The sequence below is a fragment of the Brachypodium distachyon genome, chromosome 5 (assembly GCF_000005505.3).
Source record: "Brachypodium distachyon strain Bd21 chromosome 5, Brachypodium_distachyon_v3.0, whole genome shotgun sequence".
Lineage (NCBI taxonomy): Eukaryota > Viridiplantae > Streptophyta > Magnoliopsida > Poales > Poaceae > Brachypodium > Brachypodium distachyon.
Window position 1 is genome coordinate 21,076,023 of NC_016135.3, and position 21,497 is coordinate 21,097,519.

Below are 21,497 nucleotides of genomic sequence, written 5' to 3' on the forward strand. Positions count from 1 at the left end.
GCCCATGATGTGGATGATGATGTGGACACCTTGCGTGTCAAACTTGCAAACATTAATTGCACTTAGTGGGGATCAACTTTATAAGTTATATAGATGTCCTGAAACTTTACCTTTTTTTTTGAGAGGTCCTGAAACTTGACCTCTTAGGTCTGACTAGAAGCTGAACCTAGCCCAATAAGCCATGCGGGCCACCTTAGTACGCGAAGCATAATCTTTCATTTCTGAAATAATAATGGTTAGAGCATGTATAAGATTATCTTTTTTTATACGTTTCGCATCATTTACTCAAGACAATAGAACACGCTGTATAATATGTTATTTCCTAATGTCATATCTTATAATTTAAATTAAAATAAATAATTAAGTGTGAAAAAAAGATGAAATCTAGTACAATAGGAAAAAATGGATTACCCCTCTTGTGAACAGATCATTGCTTAGTTAAGAAAAGGCTCGAGAATTTATTTTATTTTTCTCCTTTTCACATAAATAATCATCTTATGTGTCCATTAAGAGAAGGCTGACATCACCTATTGCACGCACCATTAAGGCCAGCGCATTTTTTTACAAATAGAGGGCATTCCCTCCGGTTTCATTAAAGGAACCATGTGTCTATTAATACAACTTAAATAGTTTGCATCAAAACGAAACATTCAAAGACAAAAGCAGCGAGCTACCCCCAGTCTCTTGCACTCTGCAAACCTGAGATGGTAACAACAGCTACCACCTCTCTACTACACACACTTACACATGGCAACATTTTGATAGCGAACGTCGAGGATCAAAAGCTTATCACACAGTGCCCCTCCGCACAGCCTGAAATAACAAGTCAGCCGGAGAGTAACTGGCACCCACCCTCGTGCATGATCAAAGGCTTCAGCCGAGATTTGCCACAACCGGTGCGACATGCAAACATGATCAGAATGCTATCGTTCTCCACAAACGTACCTTAGTCACCGGGTATCAACTCTCAATCTTTTCTGTTTCCCCTCCTCCGACAACCATTTGGAGATGCGGTAACCATGGCTCAATGTTCGATGAGCGGTTTGAGCACCTTTAATTGTGGTGATTTGTCCTTGATAGCATTCCGGCGGTGGAGGTGACATCATACAAAGTACAGGTCTACCCTCTTCATTCCCGTCCTAATCTATACACGATGGAGTTAGTGATTCTCACGGTTCATGCTTTTATTTTGGTCTTCTTTAATTCTTATCTCAATGTGGTGGTGAAGCATGGTTTGCCAACCCTGCGAGCCTTGCAAGGGGTGTGTTCTCAGCCGGGGGCAATCCTTTGTTACCGAGAAAAGAAAACAATTAAGCGAGAGAAGAGGTAGTCGCACCCAAGTACCAACTGTGCCCACGGCGATCATTTCGCCTTTGCTTAGTACGTACACCTGCCATGCTTAATTTTTCACAATCGCCAACACACGTTTTTGACTGAATTAAGTTCATAGTAAAAGAACAGTTGATACTAAGTTATATCGCGAGACAAATACAACATACTCTTTGTATATTATTATCCTTGCATATCCAGTCATACTTTCTCCCAATTTCAAAACGTTGACTGCATATACTTATGTGTCTTATATTTTGAAATGCAGAGAGCATGCATATCCAAATAATCAAGTTAAATTAATATTCTAAATCTTAGCCATTTAATCGAGTACTATTCAGTAAGGAAAGTAAGCAATGCTCTCCTAGCAGGGTATGCCATTCTCGGCTGCCGAACGAGAAACAGCTCTCACTACTCAATCAATATCCATCGGTACTCAAGGTCACGTGTGTAGCAAATGATGCACCAGGCTAGTAAGCTAAGCTGTATACAGCGCTATGCGCAGAGCAGGATCAGCTGCATAGAACAATAGAGCAAAACATCAACCGGAACGCTGCAAAGGAAATATCCCGAATCGCCATACATTAAAGTCATCAAGGACACATCACCTGGCCTCCATGCATGGACACCACAAGGGAGCACTAGTATAATTGAGTAGCTAGTAGAAAAATGATGTGCATGCATGCAGTGGACTGAATTCTCTCTTCAATGCAATACCCTTTTTCACCATGTTCCACAGGCCGGACTGCAGGCTAAAGTTTCAAGTCACTATGGATCGATCCTTATCTGCTCGAATTAACCATGCAGGCCGTGACCTGAAGCTACATGTATATAGAAATACTACCACCTATCTGGCTACAGTATGAATGCAAGGCTAATGTGCGGTATGTGAGTGAGCATGGGTGCTTACTCCTATAAGCGGCTAGCTAGCTATAGTTGTTGTTGCTAGCTTTGCTTTAGGGGTATAGTACTTTGTACGTGCAAGCTTTATTGTTGCAAGCTACTCCTACTATAGCTAGGTAGCTACGAAGAAGGCCCACGACAGAAGACGGGGAGAAAGAAGCTACGTGCAGGCCATACAATGTCCGGTCTTTCTTGCTACATGACACCTAGAAAGGACCAGGTCTACATGCACGCGGTAGGGTCAGCCGTGCTGGCACTGCGGGCCGGCGAGCACAGCTAGCTGCGTGGTCATGCATGCATCTGGTCCGTCCATTAATTCCCGGACTCCACCGTTCAGGCTTAACTAAATAGTAAATCCTCTCGATCTCCCAAAGATGGAGTACTGTCGGCGATGAGCGAGATACGGAGTACGTACGTAAGTGGTGCGTTACTGTCAGTGTGAACAGATCTGAATCCTCTGTGCACATATAGTAAGATCGAATCGGTTGACATCTCGATCGATCGAGTTAATTAAACACGTCCACTGATCATCAAGACAATGAACAGTGTACTGTACACAAAAAGAAGGGAAGAATCAATTAAGCGCATGACATGCAAAATTTGCAAATGTCCTGTACGTGTGCGTGTGGATCAGATCAGCTGCAGAAGGATTTGCGTGGCAATTAACCTAGTGGAGGGGAGGAGACCGGCCAGCCGGGCTGGGCTTGAGCGTTTGTGGAGCATGCATGCATGCATAGCTTTGTCGGCCACTTCAACCGGTCTTTGTTGGTACGACTCGTTGACTGACTGCTGCATGCATCGACGCTTTGCTCGGCTCGATCGCCTTGGCAGCATGCAGCGTGCTGCCCTTCCGTGTCCGGCCTCCGCACGGCGCCCTTGGGTTCTGGAAATCACTGGTACATGTGTAGTGTCGGAAAAACAGCTAGCGAGCTCTAGCGAAGTGTGCATGCTTGCTGCTCCTAGCTACTAGTAGCTAGAGATAGTACGTTTGCTTGTTAGTAGTAGCATCACTTGCTTGCTAATAAATGCACGCAATGTTTTGAGACCTGAATGTACAGATCGAAGCAAGACTTAACGTCCTGTTTCAAGAAGCAAGAGCAAGGGATTTAGACCCAAACAAATGCAAGCTAGCTAGGCCGGTCCGCATGAGGTGAACCAGATATGTATACAAGGCTAGCTAACTCGAGTTAGTTTTATGCGGCAGGTACGTTGTATGTATGCAAGCATGCATGCAATATACAAGCACAAAAGAACAAGAGGGTACGTACGTTAATTCCTAGATAAATTGTGGCCACACAATGACACGAACAGCATAAGATAAGGGAAACCAAAGCCAGCTGAGTACCACCATATAAAAGCAACGCGCGTCGTCGATCTACTCCTAACACACAAACAAACCATATACAAATACGCATAAATATATGCAACACATCAAACTGGCTACACCTACTTCGGCTATAGGCTAACTTAACTCGATCGTCGTACTACTACGTAACGTAAGTCATAATTAACTAGCTACTCCATATCTTACTTATAAGGCTCTTGCTCCATAGTCCTAAGACTAATCAGCACAGGACGTCCTTGAGCAGCTTGTACCTGCGGCCGCCCACCTTGGTCCCTCTCCGCCCGCTTTCCTGCTCGCCGCCGCTGGCCGCCTTGTCGACGGCCCTGCCGGTGGGGCTCGTCGTGGACGAATCATGGCTGCCGGAGGCCTGCTGCTGCTTCCCGGCCGCAGACGCGCACCTTCTCGCCTTGCCGGTGGCGGCGTCGCTCAGGCACCAATCGCATGTGTCGGCCCCTGCCGACGCCGGCGCTCCGTCGCCGTAGTAGTTCGTGCAATAGCTGCACACACAAGGTACGCGTTGCGTGCATACATGAGATGGACAAGCTAGAGCTGGACTAGAAAACACATGCATATCAAGAAGACGGGGTGGAAGAAGAAGAAGAAGAAGGGAGGAGAGGATATGGGGCGTGCTGGTGAAGGAGCTAGTACGTACGAGTGCTGGAAGCGGTAGCGGCAGCGCGAGCACTGGAAGAGCTTGTCGGGGAATCCGATGTCACCGCACATGGAGCAGACGGTGGCTGCCGTCCCGGCCATGGCGAGATATCAGATATTCAGATGTAGAAGCAATATGGAGGGCAGCAGAGTGAGATCAGGAATATCAGAACAGAAGATGTGGGAAAGAGAGGAGGGGGATGGAAGTGTAGGGGCGAGAGGAGGGAGGGCCGGAGGCGTATTAAATATGTGTGTGAGAGAGAAAGGGGCCGGGGTACGTGCATGAAAATAAAGGAAAAGTGGGGAGGCAGGGGCAGGGGGTGCACACGACAACCTTAATCCAGCGGCCAGACAGTACACATCCATCTCAAACCCACCCCAGCTGGATCTATAAAAATCTTGGTCGGTAATTTCGCTAGATAGATCCAGCCGATCGAGTCGGTGCAGGCTCTATCAGGCTCCAGCTTAATTAGAAGAAGGAAGACACGCGTGCAGAGAAACACAGGCACCCAGCTCGATCTCCACTTGAGAAGAAACGTTTTCATGCTGGCTGCTGATGTTACGCATGAATGGCACCGCGCGCCACGCCCAGGTCAGGTCGACCTATACTAATTTCATCAGGAGCGAAAAGCGGCAAGAAACTGCTGATCGATATGTGAAACGTGCAATCAATTGCTACGTACTCTAATTGTCTAGTCCGTTTTATATAGCTGAACCGTGCACGGTGCACCTCGTACGCGCGTTTACGTGTACGTACGTGCTGGGCCTGGCTTTTCCAAATAAGTCGGTTTCTCAGGTGACGGTCGCTCCCAACTATTTCGAGATCGAGAAACAATTATTGCCCTGCAGAAATTCCTCGAGGGCTCTCATTTGATTCAAATATTTTTATAAGAATTTTGTAGGGTTGAAATCCTTAGAAAATTTTCCTACATTGATCGTTTGATTCCGAGGATTGGATCCTATAGGATTTTGTTTTTCAAATAATTCATTTGTACTACATTTCTTAGGAAAATTTCCATCCACTCAAATCTCTTGGAGGAATCCTTTGTTTCTTTATAGTGCAATCAAACAAACTTTGGTAAAAACAAATTCATGCAATGATCAAATAGGCATGACATTTATAATCCTGCATTTCTTTTTTCTATCCCTGCGTACGTCTTTTCAATCCTTCGGAAAGAGGCCCTTAATTTTTTTCTAGAAGGATGTACCTTCTAATGTGCTTGTATCCATAGGTGCATTTTTTTTTTCTTAAGCAGACGTCTCATTTGATGTACTTATATTATTCGGTTTTGCTATATTTTAAGTTGCCTGATTTTTAGTTAGAAATAAGTTGATTCCTCGGTCCTTGATATGCTTTAATGTGTGTTTTAAGATTAGAAAGGTATGATGAAAAAATAAAGTCAAAAATGAGATCTAGATATTGATCCAACCACTCTGATTCATCAACTTAGATTTAAGCCTTTTGTTTAAAAATCAGACGACTTGGATATATATTATTTTGTATTGCAACATGCATGAAACTTTACATGGAAGTGGTGAGCGACGCGATCAGACATGCATAGATACTGCGGCGCCGTGTGCGCCCTACGTCTTCAGGTTAATTTCGGAACATTAAGATATCATTAACCGCTTTAATTCCCGGTTGATAGCACACAGATGGAATGCAAATCGATTTAGGCGACGTACGTAGGCGGCTCATCAGAGCGAATCAGCTGCAGGCAAGGTCAAACCAGTACACGTCAAAGGCATGCTTAATTAAACGGATGAACTTGTGGCTTTACTCCATGTCGCTTGTGCGGTCATATCGACTAATGAATTCAGTTAGCTCAAGCTTATCGCGTAGTAGCTCACATACGGAGTAGTAGCTAGCAACGCCCCAACACGTGATAACGATGCCACGATGCATTTATATGCCGATGCGCACACGTCGGGGATGTCGCTAAGCACGTACAGTACCGTGCGCGTGGTCGGGTATGTTGGACATGCGCGCCAACGTACGTACTGTATGAGAAACATATGTACGGCGAGCCTGCGACGAGTCAATCAAGAAGTACGAAACTTGGTTGCCACGGCACGGCAAGCACGTACGTACCGGTGCGATCCCATTCACGTCCATCCAGACATCCTGTAAACCTTGATTGATCGAGAACACAAAGAAGAACTAGCGGGTTTGTGGCTGGTGATTAATTAATGGGGCGTGGTCAGTGTGTAATGTGGCAGGCGCCGTGGTGAATGTCAGTGTAGATTGAAAAGCGGTAGCCCACGGCAGCCCCGAAGTGGATGGACACGGAGACGGTCAGGGGGCAGCCTGGGGGACGGCAGGGAAAGCTAGTGGGCGTACGTACGTGCGCAAGTACCAGGACCACCGGTGCCGCTGCCGGTGGCCAGTTCCCGCAATAAACAACAACAGAGAGAAGGAAAGAAGAAGAAAAGTGGAGAAAGCGATCATCACGGGCCTGACTGACCGCCTGACTCAGCCGATGGGCCCGCACCACGCAGCTGCCCGCTGTTCGGATTTCCTTTTCTTGGCAGGTACGATAGCCAGCCAGCCGAGCGCCCATGCTCCGTCGCTGCTCGCTGTGCCGCTCTGCCGAACGCGGCCTTAAGCTAGAGTCAAGATCTCGGCGCCGGATCCTCTGCACCAGACTGCCGCTGCCGCCCCGGCCGGAGCACGCGAGCTGAACGCTCGTGCGTGCTTTAGTTGGTTAGTTTTTGTTAACAAGTCCTGCCTCCCCAGGGGGCTGTCGGCCGGCTGCAGACGGTTGCCACTCGATCGGCTTCGCAAATCAAGATAGAATGGTAGTAGTCGGATCCTGCAGCGACAAACAGCTAACTCTTGTAGATTGCGCTAGCAGCTGTCACAAGCTAAGCACAACGACACTGTGCGTGCGTGCATGATCTTGTTTCTGATGCATGCAGGGTTGTTCTGCTTGTATTTGTTACAAGTACTTAAGAAGTACTCTTACCTTTGTTCAAAATCAAATTTCTTAAATTTTGACAAGTTTACAGAAAAATGTAGTATCACGTCTAAAATATTAACTCCTCCAATAGAAGTGCTTTTGTTTTGCTGTGCTGGCCGGTACTCGAGACACACGAAAAACAATGCTTAGTATGTGTTCTCTTCCACACAAGTAAATTCTGCGGCACGATAATGCTGTTTTGGAACGGACGAGCAACTATCGGACCCCCCCTTGTAAAAGAAAAAACAATCCGACATCCAGAGTGGCAGAGTTTCAGACTGGACTGCTGAAACAGCTGCTGTGGGAACAAAGTTCAGTTCGTTGTTCACTTCGACAGTCAAATAGAAGTGCTTTTGTTTTGATTCAATTGCTTTTGATGTGACCAGAGACTGTTAGTAGTTTATACAATTGATCTGTCAACCCCGGGATACCTTTCCGCCGACTTAAAATGGAAAAATCAACATCACACATCATCACTCACTGTGAGAGAAGCGAGATAATTTCTGACGAGTTGCAGAGAATCTGACATGGAGCAGGCTTTTTTCACCAAATAAAGAAATACTGAAAATTAATCTTACAAATAAAGATTTCGGCTTGAAATCTGCAACTGTCACACAAAATCCAATTAGGTCAGAAGTCTTTAAAAAAAAATTGGACAGGAGTCTATAGGCAAGTAGGCAACTGATCTAATTTCAGTTAATTGGGCGATGGTGAACACTAAACAGCATAACACTGCATCTGATTCTCTGAGACACACTCGTTCCTTAATCCTTTTAAATTATATCATATTGCAATTAAAGCCTTCTATTGTTCTTTTGTATAGGAATAATCTGTACAATATTTTTGACTTCAAACCACTTCCTTTGAAAAAGACTATTGCAAGTACAAAATGAATCAAACTTAAAAATAATAACTTTTGTATCAACACATGGCCAGATTTACATTTGCGCCGAAGGCTACAAATTTCCATACCAATCCGAGAAAAAAAGGAGGAAGACACACCACTTATTTCATTGGGTCCAGTTTATAACAGCACATACTAATCAGATATAGGTTGTGTATGTACAACTCTATTTCCAACCATAATCAAGTACAACTCTATTTCCAACCATAATGAAGTGCAACTCTATTTTCAAACATGTACATACATATTGTTGTACTATCTAGCAGCACAGTTGAGTTTGGCTAGTTTGTAGAGTAAAAGTCAGGGGATGGTAAGATGGTGAAGACTTTGCTGGTAAACCATAGGACCTGCAGATCTTCTTTGGTCTCTAGGCACAGAATACAAACTGTAAATGGATATGCACTCGGTCAACTTTTAACTTAAGCAGCTATCCATTCCAGGAATATGGAGCACGCTCGACAACTAAATAGTCCCCCCTTATGTCCTTCGCGACACGGATCTCATCATCCAAATAGACAGTGTCAAACCTGAAAATAGGTTAGAGATGTATAGTATGTAACTGCAGGGAGATCAAAAGAGAACTTATTAACTGCATTAAATGTTGAAGACCAAACAAATACATTTCACTTTTCAGGCTTCACAATAGTTCTGTTTGACATACCTACCAGTGCTACCCAGAGGTTAGGATCAAGTCCAAGCTAACATTGCATAAGTGTTTAGCCTTTTACTCTTCACGCATATGTGCATTCATTGAGAATACCTAGTCTCGGTAATAAATACAACAGGACAGCTGGGCTGAAGAGAGGCAAATCAGATCTTAAGGACGATCAAACTTTTTCCGTCCTTGTCCTAACGCGATATATACAAGGAGAGAACAAAGGGCATCAAAACTGTTGATCTTATGTCACTTCCAGTCTGAAAATTATCACCTTGATTGCACTACTATCTTACTTAAATACCCAGCTGCTTTATATGATAAATTGAGTTATTTTGGTATTGGCCTAAAAATAGGCAATGTAACAAACTTGTATTCAAGTGAGGCAATTCTTAAGATACCTAGTATTCTAGCTCCCATGCACTATCATCAAACAATACCATGTGAGGCAGATAAGCATTGTTCTGATAAACATTCCAGCATTCCACGCATAAAATGGATTAAATTGTTCCCCTCTGTTCTTTCGATGGTAAATAAGATGGCATTTATAAATTTGGTGGTGAGAAAGGCTCCGAATTTCCTGTTCATTAACCTAATGTACTTACACAAATTTTTATGCAAGGACTTAACTTGATCTGGAAGATAAAAATTTATGTTGCCCCATCTTATAAAATGAGAAGAAAAGAAACAAATCCTAGACTTGACAGATAATTGATCAGGGAAAGAAAGCCAATAATCCTAAAATAAAAACTCCAATTGAGTCATCTGATTCATAGTCAGAAACACCCTCACAATTTCTTTCGGTGAAGCACAATTATACCTAAATCCTTTGAATTCATTCGTCAACTATTTTTAGAGTCATTAAAAATGAGCAACAACATGTAGGGCAGTGTCCACACGAACTATCCTCTTCCTTAGCAAGTCAGTGGGAGAACGCCATTAGTAAAGAGAAATCGAACCCATTGTTAAGGGCCCGTTAGAATTGGCACCACTTCCTTCACTCCAGAGAGGACTTGGATAGTCACTCCCAAGCAGAAGGAAAAGCTTTCGAACTAGGAGTCAGAACAAACTCATGAAGCTATCCTTCTTCTATTGCTACTTTCCGAGAGAATAGGGGAACCGCCATGAGAAGGGTGTCCCATTACGGAGCAGTTAAACGAGTACCTTAGTATTCCACTTGTGCACCTAAACTTATGCTTACGCTTAATGTTAGTTCAACCCCAAGTCTGAATCGAGAATCGCAATTCCATTTCTTGAACCACGTATGTAGACATTGAAATGGTGGTTAGCTCCCCGATTGCCAAGATGTGCATTTGTGCAAAGTAGTGTAGTAAAGATTATCGAAAGGATTGACATTTCCAAATTTTTTTTGTTTCAGAGGTTGATGTATATTCTGCCCATATTGATATTCATTTTGCAGGCTTTGTTATTGCAGGTATTGTTACGGTCATGCTGTTGAGTTGGAAGAGGTTGGTTAAGGTAAGTATATATTAGCACTTCTAGTTTCATGGAATTTCCAACATAAAGCAAAAGCATTGTTTGGGAAAAACTACATATTTGGTATTGATTTGGGTCTTGGTAAGCATACGTGCCAAGGTTTCGAGTTCGAGAGGGGGGGGGGGGGGGGGCTAGAGAAGGTTCTTCGGTGATTGTGTCTTTTAGTTGCTACAAGAGATCTAGGAGGTCAGGGGTTTAAGGGTCTGGAATAGGTGAGTAGTGTTGTATTCGGTACTAGTGGTACAGTAATCAGAGGTTCAGACGGTTCTAGTCCCCTAATCCTATGATCCTATAAATCATAATTTAACCGAACCACTCAATCCGCTGTGCTCACATCTTTACTCTATTTTCTATCGGCTTTGTAACAAGAAATTCTAGGATACTGTCAAGCGAATAAACATTTTGTGCACTTACCATCCTTTCCCAAACGGCGGAAAAGGAACCTCCCAATTGCCCCCTTTCAGCATAGCACGTGTAAACCTACAAAAAAAAAACGTTGACAGCGCCGTTAAGGACGATCAACTGACCAGATGCTGATCAATAACACAATGCCACTGTTGAACAGAAAAAAACCATAGCAAAAAAGTCTTTGCCTGAAATTTACTCGCTGGGGCGGTCGGATCTCGATAGTGCCGTTCACGACGAATGCGCCCGAGGGCGGGAAGGTGATGACGTTGTTGATGCTCCCGCCTGGAACGTCGATGACCTGGAGCACGTCGCCGGCGGCGGTGCGGAAGGTGGGGGCGTTGCGTACTATGAAGAGCTGCTCCTGCTCGGTCGTCCAGAGGAGGCGCCAGGTGCCCGAGAGCTTGGAGGCGTCAGACACCGTGTCGGCGTCCGGGGCGGAGGCAGCGAGGGCGTCTATGCAGGAGACGATGTCGGCGAGGCGGGAGGGGTCGGACTGGGTGTCGAGGCCACGGCGCTGGTCGGCAATGAGGCCGAGGAGTTCGGCCTTGGCCGGCGGCGGGCGGGACGGGAAAAGGGCGCGGAGGAAGCCGACCGCGTGGGGTGCGGGTGCCAGGCGGCGGTTGCTGTGCGGAATCGGCGCGAGGATTTGGGCGGCCGTCTGGGTTTGGAAGAGAAGTGGCGCCATTGGCGAGGATTTGGTTTGGGTGGTGGAGAGTTTGGAGACGGCAGAGGAGGAAGGCGAGCTCGCGCTATGGCCACGCGTAGGTGTTTTGGCTGCGTTATGGGCCTTTTTGCTGATTATATGGGCTCGACGGGCTCGACCGCTCGACTAGAGAAGGCCCGAGAAGCCTAGCACCCCGGGTATAGAAGCCTAGTGAAGTCCACGAGCCCAGTGCGACACCGAACCCTAACCCCACTGCTCCCGCAAACCGAAGCAGCAAAACCCCATTCGCAAAATCGCAAGCGCGGAGCTTCTCCTCGATCTCTCCCGTGCGGCCTCCTCCCCGTCGCCATGGCGATCACCGCCCAGACTCCAGACATCATGGGCGAGCGCCAGTCCGGTCAAGACGTCCGCACTCAGAACGGTAATGCCCCTCCTACTGCTTGTCACTCCAGATTCCGCGGGGAGTCGGGAATTTGGTGTTCTGTAAGATCTAGTGTCCCAACTACCCGGCCGAGTTCTCGCTGATCTAATTTGCGTTCTTGCTTCTCTTGTTGCAGTTGTGGCGTGCCAGGCGGTGTCCAACATCGTCAAGTCGTCGCTCGGGCCCGTCGGGCTCGATAAGGTATGTGGCTTCCAGTTTGATCTACTTGGTTATGCTTCGCTTGCTATTGTTTGAGGGGGGTCCAAACGTATATGTTCGTAAATTAAAGTGATCCGCGCGTTTTAGACCTAGAAATGCTGATTTTGCACCTTCAGGGGCCTGTTTGTAGTGACGAGATAACTACCAGTTTTGTTGCAAGTGTGTTGTGTGAGATACATTTCAAAAGGTCCCATGACTTGGGGTGTCCTTTTGTAGCGTAGTTAGGATTATTTATGTTTGATGGGTTCTGGGTCCCTCAATAATTTTTAAAAAGCCCTTATTAGACAGAACTAACTTAGCATATGCGACTTATAGATGCTGGTCGATGATATTGGTGATGTTACGATCACAAATGATGGAGCAACCATTTTGAGGATGTTGGAAGTCGAGCATCCAGCAGCAAAGGTGATAACCGGCAGCCAAAGCCTGACCGTTTTGTTTTGGTTGTTGCTTCATGCTTACCTTTCTGTGGGTCCATTTGTTTGTAGGTTCTTGTGGAGTTGGCTGAGCTCCAAGACCGGGAGGTTGGAGATGGAACCACTTCTGTTGTCATCATAGCCGCAGAGTTGCTCAAGGTGAACTTTAATGCCAAGTTTTTGTTGCCTATGAATTTTCACACTATTGTGCATACTCTTGATGTAATTTTCTTTTAACCAGAGAGCCAACGATCTTGTGAGAAACAAGATCCATCCAACCTCTATTATCAGTGGCTACAGGGTAAGCTTATAATTTATATGTTAGCTACAATAGCATTTCCAAATGAACATTCGGGACAAAAATGTGTAATCTCTTACAACTTTTTTATTTTGAACCTCCATATTCCACCAGCTTGCTATGCGCGAAGCTTGCAAGTATGTTGAAGAAAAGCTGTCTGTCAAGGTAGAGAAGTACTCCCTGTGGAACAAATAGCAACAGAGCATTCTTCCATTTCACGCTTATGGTCAAGCTGACGTGAATATTTTTCCATACTTTCAGGTTGATAAACTTGGAAAAGACACCCTTATAAACTGTGCAAAAACTAGTATGTCCTCAAAACTGATTCATACTGACAGTGATTTCTTTGCGAATCTGGTAAGCTCCTTTGGTCTGCGCACTTTAGGTTTCTTAATCAAGTCTTGACTTTACATATGAGCACAGTAAAACTCTGAAATTTGATGGTACGGTTGTATTTTTATTTCATTGGCATTTGTTAAATCGAAAATGATTACTTAGTCTATGCATGTATTTGAGGTGGTCCATCTATTCTTTTGATAACAGTAATGGGGCGACGTGGCCTTACCCATCGACCGCCCCTTCTCTCACGGTTAATGAGTTTAATGCTGCAATGTTATGGTGTTTAGCTGAGAAGTTTACACGTCTCTGTAATGAACTGTTAGGGATTCCATTATCTTTCTGATAGCCTTGCTGGAAACAATGTGCTATTTAGTTGACATGGTGGTTGTTTCTTAGGTTGTTGAAGCAGTTCAAGCCGTGAAGACTACAAACGCTAAGGGAGAAGTGAAGTATCCAATCAAGGCAAGTAATGTGGATTTGAATACGATACTAGTCATTGTACGATGCATCCAGTTATGTGCAACTGTAGTACTGTACTTCATTTTTTTTCTTGCGTCCCTTCTTTATGAGAGTAGATTTAAATCTTACAGTCCTGTTTGGTCACTTTGTGATGTTCCTCTTTATGCACCATTTGTTTTTTCACCATATGCTAATGCTAATTTATAGTAGACTTGCGCGAGGTTGTTGTCGCCGACTAATTTCTAGATGGTGCAGGAAGAGTGGCTAGCTGCCCTGGCTTGACTCGCCGGCTATGAGGTGACCTGCTCTGACTAGCCGGCGACTAAGAATGCAGAGCTGCATGGCTTGTTTTGTTGAGGCCCACTGCCGGCATTTTTTTGGGTGGGGGCTGGGGGGTTTTAGCTCTCTGGTGCTGCTTTAGGTGGCTGGCTGCCGAATCAACCTCCTTGACGCTGCCAGCCATCGATTTTCCTTGTCACCAATGTGTGCAGATAGAGAGGGAGAGAAGAGAAGCAGGTGTGGGGAGGGAAAAAAGGAAGCTTCAGTGGCGGCTGCTGGCTACTTGTCATCCTGGTATTCTTTGTGGATAGTCTATGGCTTGGAGAAGTATGGATGTTCTGGATTGGCTTCAAGACAACTAGGGTTTTAAAATGGATCTTTTTGGGCCTCTGCTGACACCTATGCCTGCCCCTGTCTCTCTAACAAGCACCTCATGCCTCCGTTTGCTACCACCGCGGCACCGCCGCCGCTTGCTGGCACTGCCAGCTTGGTAACCCGAGTACTCGACTCCCTCCTGCATCTGCTCCTCCCTCTTCCTCTGCACTAATGACTTGAAAGCCTGCTGCATGCATTGCTAATTCCCCTTTGACTAGTCAACTCAACATGGGTCTATTAGTTGTGACTACTGACTAATCCCTGAATAGTCTCCTAGCCGATGGGGAGGTGAGTCGACTTGAGACTCAGGGAAAAATCCTTGGTATTATGTCTGCCTTAACATTGTGCCGCTCTTGATATTCATACAAACAATTCTATTGCCACTTAAAGTTGTTATTTCATATTAATGTTGTGCTTTCCTTTTACTTACTGGACATGATGTCTGATACAGTTAACACAAGGTGTTAGAAATTGTTCTTTCTGCCACTTCAAATTTTGTTTACAATGCTACCTTTGTTTGTTCCGCAGAGTATTAATATTTTGAAAGCTCATGGTAAGAGTGCCAAGGAAAGTTACTTGCTGAATGGATATGCGCTGAACACAGGTCGTGCAGCTCAAGGGATGCCTACTAGAGTAACCCCTGCTAGAATTGCTTGTCTGGATTTTAATCTTCAGAAGACAAAAATGCAAATGGGTGTTCAAGTCCTTGTATCTGATCCAAGGGAACTAGAGAAGATCCGTCAGAGGTTTGTGTTTTTTTTTCAATTTTATTATTACTCGTTTTTGTTATCTCCAGAATGAATCAGCAGTTGATGGGCTGTCTATTATCCTGTTTGTTTCTCATTCTTGTAATTGATCTTCATTCCTTTTTGTCAGTTACAATCAATTTACTTTCTATATTATGGTCTCCAATCATGTAAATAATACCTTCTTTTCCTCAGAGAATCTGACATAACAAAGGAACGAATTGAGAAAGTTCTCAAGGCTGGTGCAAATGTTGTATTTACCACAAAGGGAATTGATGATATGTCACTGAAGGTACATTTTCGGAACTCAATCATAACAAGTTGCTGTTCTTATGTGATGATGATTCTGTAAATAGTTCCCCAGCACTGCAGCACAGACAATTTATTTAGTTGAACTGGTCCACATTAGTACTGAATGATTTATTCTGCTTAGCTACTGCAACTTTTGGTTGGGTGGTGCACACTTCGATCTCTAATAAATCTGCTTTATTGTTGTGATGAAATGCCATTTCAGTACTTTGTTGAGGCTGGAGCAATTGCCGTAAGGCGTGTCCGTAAGGAGGATTTGCGCCATGTTGCCAAGGCAACTGGTGCAACAACGGTATGGCTTATTTCTTCATATTGTCAATTAGATGGTTATGATCAAACAGTAATTTAACAATTTGTACTCTTTTTGTTCTCATTCATGACTTACCGACTTGGTACTCTAATGAACTTACTTTTGCTTGAACAATAAAGTTTCTTGAATTCTGTGCTACGAGTCTTAAGGAAATGTGCAACACATCCTCTGATTTGAGTACCTTGGTAACATTGGAATACATTTATTTGATGATTTTCTGTATCTGAATATGCTATTCTAGCGTAGTAGCTTTAAAGTGCTACAAATCTACTCCCTCCTATCCATAATAAGTGTCTTGGATTTATTATGGATCGGAGGAAGTATTACAGTAGAAATTTATAAATAAAGAACTTCTATCTCCCATGTTCCCAGGAATAAGGCAAATGAATATTTGTCAATATTGAGGCCAAGGGAGCTGTTTGTCAATATCCTAAAGTAATAGGAAACTGCAGGTGACTACTTTTGCTGACATGGAGGGTGAAGAAACATTTGATCCATCATTCCTTGGACATGCTGACGAGGTTGTTGAGGAAAGGATTTCTGATGATGAAATAATTCTTGTGAAAGGCACGAAGAACACAAGTGCGGTTAGTATTTTTTTTCATGCCAATATTGAGCTAGCTTAACTACGAATGTATTAGTTTTGAATATACGGGCAGCAAACTTACATTTATTTTATGCAGGTCTCCATTATACTTAGAGGAGCTAATGACTTCATGCTAGATGAGATTGAACGGTCCCTGCATGATTCACTGTGCATTGTGAAGAGAACTCTGGAATCCAATACGGTAGAACCCTTTGTTGTTGTTCCTTGATCTGGTTGTTCCCTGTTGTTGAATGCATAAACATATATTTGTTGTCGTGATTATAATTTATGTGCTTCTACCTGTTGCGTTGTTTTTGCTACTAAATGTGATTTGTAGGAAAAGTTTAGCTGGTGCTTCCTGTTTCTAACATTTTCACAATTTTTCTATGCGAGCGAGGCCCTATTTTCAATAGCTGCAATCGCAGCAAGAACTGTTTCCTAGAAACAGTTAAAAGCCATCAGCCACTTAATGCTTCATATATGCTTCTTTTGTCTGCCATTCCACCTAATGTGGTTCAGTATTTCTGTGATATACCGAACTGGTGTAATATATCGAAGCAGCATGTTTACCAACTACACTATCTGTAGAAACTAATTATAACTAGTGTATTTAACATCTGTGGGCATGCAGGTAGTTGCTGGTGGTGGTGCAGTAGAAGCTGCATTGTCTGTCTACTTGGAGAATCTTGCCACAACTCTTGGATCTAGGGAACAACTGGCAATTGCTGAATTTGCAGAATCTTTGTTGATCATACCAAAGGTTGGATCAATTATATTTCGTGTGTATATAACCTGCATAGTAGAACCACATTATAATATTAATAGGAGTATGGCTACAGATCCTTGCTGTTAATGCTGCAAAAGATGCAACGGAGCTTGTAGCAAAGCTGAGGGCATATCATCATACTGCTCAAACAAAGGCTGATAAGCAACACTATTCAAGGTAATTACAGACTGTATAATCTTCATTACATCTCCAAATGAACTATGTTTCCACTACATTAGCAAGGACATAGGCTTTTGAAGACTACTTTATCTATCATCTTAAGGAAAGAAACTCATTCACTCTGGAGTGTGCGTTAAGCTGAAGTGTACCTAAATGTATAATGTATAATTTAGTAATAGTAACTGCTTGTAGATATTTTTTACTGACGTATTTGCCCTTTGCTGTTTTATTGTACTAGTGCAAATCTTCAATTTATTTCAATTTTTGCTGCAGCATGGGTCTTGACCTGTTGAAAGGTATCGTTCGCAACAACCTTGAATATGGTGTGATTGAACCAGCGATGAGCAAAGTAAAGATTATTCAGGTTCGTACACTTGTTAGCTATCTTGTCACTTTGTTTATGATGTTGATCCATCGCACATATTATTATACATATTTCATTGTTGCAGTTTGCCACTGAAGCAGCCATTACTATTGTGAGGATTGATGACATGATCAAGCTAACCAAGGAAGAATCTGGGAACGAAGAGTAACCATCTTGGAGAACGCCATTTTTTACGATCTCTGGTGGACTGTTTATTATCTGATGGCTAGTTGTTTGTCATATGTTTTTTCTACTTTGAATGTTGGACGGATGATGCGAGTGAACGTGTATAGTTCTGTATTTCACTGTATGATTAGAACTGTATTTCACTGTATCGTTAGAACGGCTCGTGAATGGAAGAAAATTTTGCGTACCCGCAGTCCTGGCTTCAGGGCATCGCCAACAGTATCTACACGGAGTTTATTTGAGGAACTTTGTTGTTCGTCTCGTGCTAGCTTTGCTTCGCGTCTTCCATGCCCCCAATGACATCCACATAACTGTAAATGTTATTATTAGTTGAAATATCAGGTTAAAACTGTTAGTGTAAATTCCATAGAAGCCATGTTTTCAAGCTTCAAACAATTCAGAAGAATGATGTGTTGGAGGGCTAATGTTGTGTTAGTGTGCGAAATTTTGTTGAAAATTAGTTTATTTCCATTCTGCCTTGAAAAAAGTTGGTTAGAATTGATAGACAATCTATTTTCTGGTACACCTGAGTACTTTTTTGAAACCAAAAGATCTCGGTTTATTTCCATCCAACTAATAGTATCTCCGTTGGTCCAAAAAAAAATTAATAGTACTCCATCTCCGTAACTAGCCATTCTACTGTACAAATCTGTCAAAAGTTGTACACTAACGAGGATATTACTGCGAAGCAAAGTGATCGTAATGATTAGCCCCGTAGACATTCAGTTGGTGTCATCAGACCGCCGTTGATGCAGCGATACAGTTTGCTCGCCGAGCCGCGAAGCAAGATTCACGGGATGATTCCGGTACTCCGGTAGGCACTCAATTGGTATATTTGGTTGCCTGCTAGGCTTCCACTCCAGCATAGGTTCATCAGCTTGCCTGCCGTGCCGTGGAGCAGCCTGACCCTGGTTGTCACTGTTCTCTGGCGGCGTCTCAACAGATGATGGCGGGACTGATGGCCGTTGCCAATAAGAGTCCCGTGTCCAGACGACGCTCGCACCTGCAGCCCACCGTTGCCTCAGCAGTTCAGCTTGCTCACGGTTGCCGGGGGGCCTTGGATAGGAGACCGCCATGGCACGGTTGGAAGTAGCACAAGCTGCCGATGATGGCACTGTCCCATGGACGCCGCCGTTGGGAATAACCGGCTGCTCTCTCTGAAGAAGCATTTGTTCGTTCAGCGCAGGCGTCCTCGTGGTCTGCGCATAGGCGGCAAACCGACTGTCGTCGCCGATGCTTGAACTAACTAGGCAGGCGCCGCCGTTCAACCCAATTGGGACGGTGCGGTGTTCAGGGGCTTCCGTCAACCCTCCCACGCCGTCCGGGATGGACATTGCGTGCGCCGCTGTTCCTAGCGCTGTCGTCGCACCGGCAGCACCCGCGTCGCGCACCGTTCTGTAGTGATGCAGCAGGCGTTTGAGTCGCTCGGCCTGCTTCCTCAAATCCATCTTCACGTAGTGCTCTCTGAAGAAGCCATTGTTCTGGTCACGAAGCTCCTTGTAAACTGGGCGTGCCAATCAGATCGATTAGAGATTATCCTTTCTTGACATGAACATGACCAGTAGAGAAAAACTAGATCGAAACTCGTAGCTTACCGGCAAACACGACCGCGGGGTGTAATCCCCTCAAGCGAAGCTCTCGGAACATCTGCTCCTTGCTCATGCCTGCAAGCACGCATCTCACCACCTCATCCTTAACCTTTCATGGGGTCGGCATTACGAAGTGAGATTAATTCCACCTATAGGCCAACCTGCAGGGGCTGAAATCAAACATGTGTGCAAGACAAGAGTACATGATCAATAGTCCTTACCTGGATAATGAAGGCACGGGCGCCGTCCTCGTCGCCGCCACCGGCGGCGTTGAGGCCGGGGGCTGGTCCCCTGCTTCCTTGCTCATTGCTGCAGTTGCCAGCTGCGTCGTCCTGTAGATGCTCAAAGAGGCCAACTGATGGTGATACTGGAAACAAGTAAATTGCATCTACCCTATCAGAATATTTCGTGATTTAGAGATCCTGCTTACCATTGTGCAATGGCTTCAATTATGGCTGTCTCCCTGCCGTGGCCAAAGCACCCAAAGTCGAAGCGGATAAATTGGGGGCACGGGACGAGTTGTGTAAACCCAGGACTTCTCCAACCATATCCTTGTTATGTTACCCTTACCCAGGTTGCACAATACTCCGTACCAACTTTTTTCTGGACTCCACACGCCTCTCCCAGAGTCCAAAGTGCAAACACCCTACGCCTGGTCATGTGGGCGGGCAAGCGTCAGTTGGTTGGTCCGGTGTCTAGCGGAAGCTAGAACCACCCTGGCATGGCGTCGTAAAGTTTTTTTTTAGGACAATGGCGTCGTAAAGTTGGTTGGGTGAGAACAGCATGGTGCGGGCGACAGAGGACGAAGCTGCAGCCTGCAGGCCCAAGCCGGCGCTGGGCCGGGTCCGAGACCGACGCCGACGCGAGAACGAGTATATTTCCGTGGATACACACGTAGGCCCATGTAGGCGCGACGAGTACTACTAGTAGCAGTAGGTCAGTAGCCCGGCGTTGTTGTTCGCAGCGGTCGGCGGCGGCATTGCTGGCCTCGCGCACGGAAGCAGATCTGAATCGTTGGGCCTGATCAGAACTCCAGCATCTCGGCCTGGTTGAGTAACAATTGGGCCAGTAAATAAAAAGGCCTGCCTATCTGATCTGGGCTCACTTCCCCCCGGACATCGGCTGAGAAGAGAAAACGAAACGCATGTGCGATCGTGCATCGCGAAGCAGACGCAATGGGTACTCGAAACCCGATTACCCCAGATGCGGGTCTGTGAAAAAATTAGACCCGTGGATCTGTAATCAGTAAAATTTCGGACCCGTTGGGTCTGACAGGTCCGGGTTTGGTAGAGTCTTACCCGAACCCGGGAACCCGGAAACCCGGTTGAGAATGTGGGCTTAAGTTGTTGTACAGACAAATTGAAGGAGACCTTAAATAGTTCCAGCCCAGCCCAACAACACTCAAACCTAGCCTCACCTCAGCCCAGCCCAACAACACTCACGTACTCGTGCAAGCCGCCGCCAAGGCCCATGAATCCCAGGTCCCAACTCCCCTCGTCCCAATCCCTAATCCCACGACATCTCCTCCCATCTCTCCTCCTCTGCTACAGCCGCATCTCAATCTTCCCCATCGCCTGTGCGCCGCCACCCATACCCTCCGCTCCTTCTTCTCCCTCTCCTCCATTCTCAACGGCGTCGAGGGCTGCCCTCCTTCCCTTTCTCCTCATCGAGCTCGCCGGCGCGTCCCTCCTCCTCGTGCTCGCTGCTGCCTCCCTCCTCATTCGCGGCTGCGACGGCACCGTCTCCTCCAGCCAGCCACCGCCTCGCCGTCGCCTCCAGCCCCGAACTACAGCCGCCGCCGGCCACGAACTCCGTCTCGGGACCTGATTGCGTTTTGCGTTTTTGCTTCGGGGTCTTTTGTGTAAAAGTGCAGTCCTGTTGCAATTTTCTTCGGGTTTTTCTGTAAAAGTCGTCGGGTCGGGTTTACCCGCGGGTACCCGAGACCCGTCTCGGATCCGGGTCTGAGAAATCTTTAGACCCAACGCCGGGTCCGGTCCGGTATGGCCTGACCCGCCCCCGAACCCGCGGGTGCCATCCAGAGCAGAGGCGTGATACAAAACTTACGTTACGTGCCGTGCGGGGTCACGGGTCACCGGGATTATATCCACGAATTTTGACCTGACCACAGTACTCAAATCAGTACAGTAGCCTGCGCCAATTACTCCCACGAGTCGTGCAAGTTAACTCCACACGACGAAACGTCGCGCGCGAGGCACAGTTACTACTACGCGCAGCGTGCATGAATTTCACTCGGATCCCGGCCGACCGGCGACCGGCTGGTGTAACGCACGTTAGCATGAGACGGGGAGCTAGAGCGTCGTTAGACTTATTAGAGGGAG

General features: G+C 45.6%; 4 protein-coding genes across 6 annotated transcripts; 1 reads left to right on the plus strand and 3 right to left on the minus strand.

Annotated features, from left to right (window-relative positions):
- Positions 1-3,493: 3,493 nt before the first annotated feature.
- LOC100835685 lies at positions 3,494-4,796 on the minus strand. The gene is made up of 2 exons (XM_003580235.4): positions 4,230-4,796; positions 3,494-4,074 (listed from the first exon to the last, which is right to left on the minus strand). Exons 1-2 carry the CDS (start codon positions 4,328-4,330, stop codon positions 3,798-3,800), a joined length of 378 nt encoding a protein of 125 aa, XP_003580283.1. The 5' UTR covers positions 4,331-4,796; the 3' UTR covers positions 3,494-3,797.
- Positions 4,797-8,071: 3,275 nt separating this feature from the next.
- Positions 8,072-11,415, minus strand: LOC100835993 (probable plastid-lipid-associated protein 11, chloroplastic). The gene is made up of 3 exons (XM_003580236.4): positions 10,838-11,415; positions 10,659-10,724; positions 8,072-8,619 (listed from the first exon to the last, which is right to left on the minus strand). The coding sequence occupies exons 1-3, from the start codon at positions 11,335-11,337 to the stop codon at positions 8,520-8,522; spliced, it is 666 nt and encodes a 221-aa protein (XP_003580284.1). The 5' UTR covers positions 11,338-11,415; the 3' UTR covers positions 8,072-8,519.
- Positions 11,416-11,539: 124 nt separating this feature from the next.
- Positions 11,540-17,791, plus strand: LOC100836301 (T-complex protein 1 subunit alpha). Its single transcript, XM_003580237.4, has 17 exons — positions 11,540-11,737; positions 11,874-11,938; positions 12,272-12,361; positions 12,445-12,531; positions 12,614-12,673; positions 12,785-12,835; positions 12,932-13,027; positions 13,406-13,471; positions 14,651-14,868; positions 15,064-15,160; positions 15,383-15,469; positions 15,940-16,074; positions 16,171-16,275; positions 16,705-16,833; positions 16,913-17,016; positions 17,293-17,383; positions 17,469-17,791. Exons 1-17 carry the CDS (start codon positions 11,665-11,667, stop codon positions 17,550-17,552), a joined length of 1,638 nt encoding a protein of 545 aa, XP_003580285.1. The 5' UTR covers positions 11,540-11,664; the 3' UTR covers positions 17,553-17,791.
- On the minus strand, positions 17,635-19,733 carry LOC112269314. 3 transcript variants are annotated; one of them, XM_024455796.1, is made up of 4 exons: positions 19,589-19,733; positions 19,380-19,490; positions 19,165-19,267; positions 17,635-19,073 (listed from the first exon to the last, which is right to left on the minus strand). In XM_024455796.1, exons 1-4 carry the CDS (start codon positions 19,589-19,591, stop codon positions 18,292-18,294), a joined length of 999 nt encoding a protein of 332 aa, XP_024311564.1. In that variant the 5' UTR covers positions 19,592-19,733; the 3' UTR covers positions 17,635-18,291. The 3 variants fall into 3 exon arrangements, with proteins under 3 accessions (XP_024311564.1, XP_024311565.1, XP_024311566.1); XM_024455797.1 differs by having other exon boundaries at positions 19,165-19,319; XM_024455798.1 differs by having other exon boundaries at positions 19,165-19,319; positions 19,380-19,733.
- Between the last annotated feature and the right edge of the window lie 1,764 nt (positions 19,734-21,497).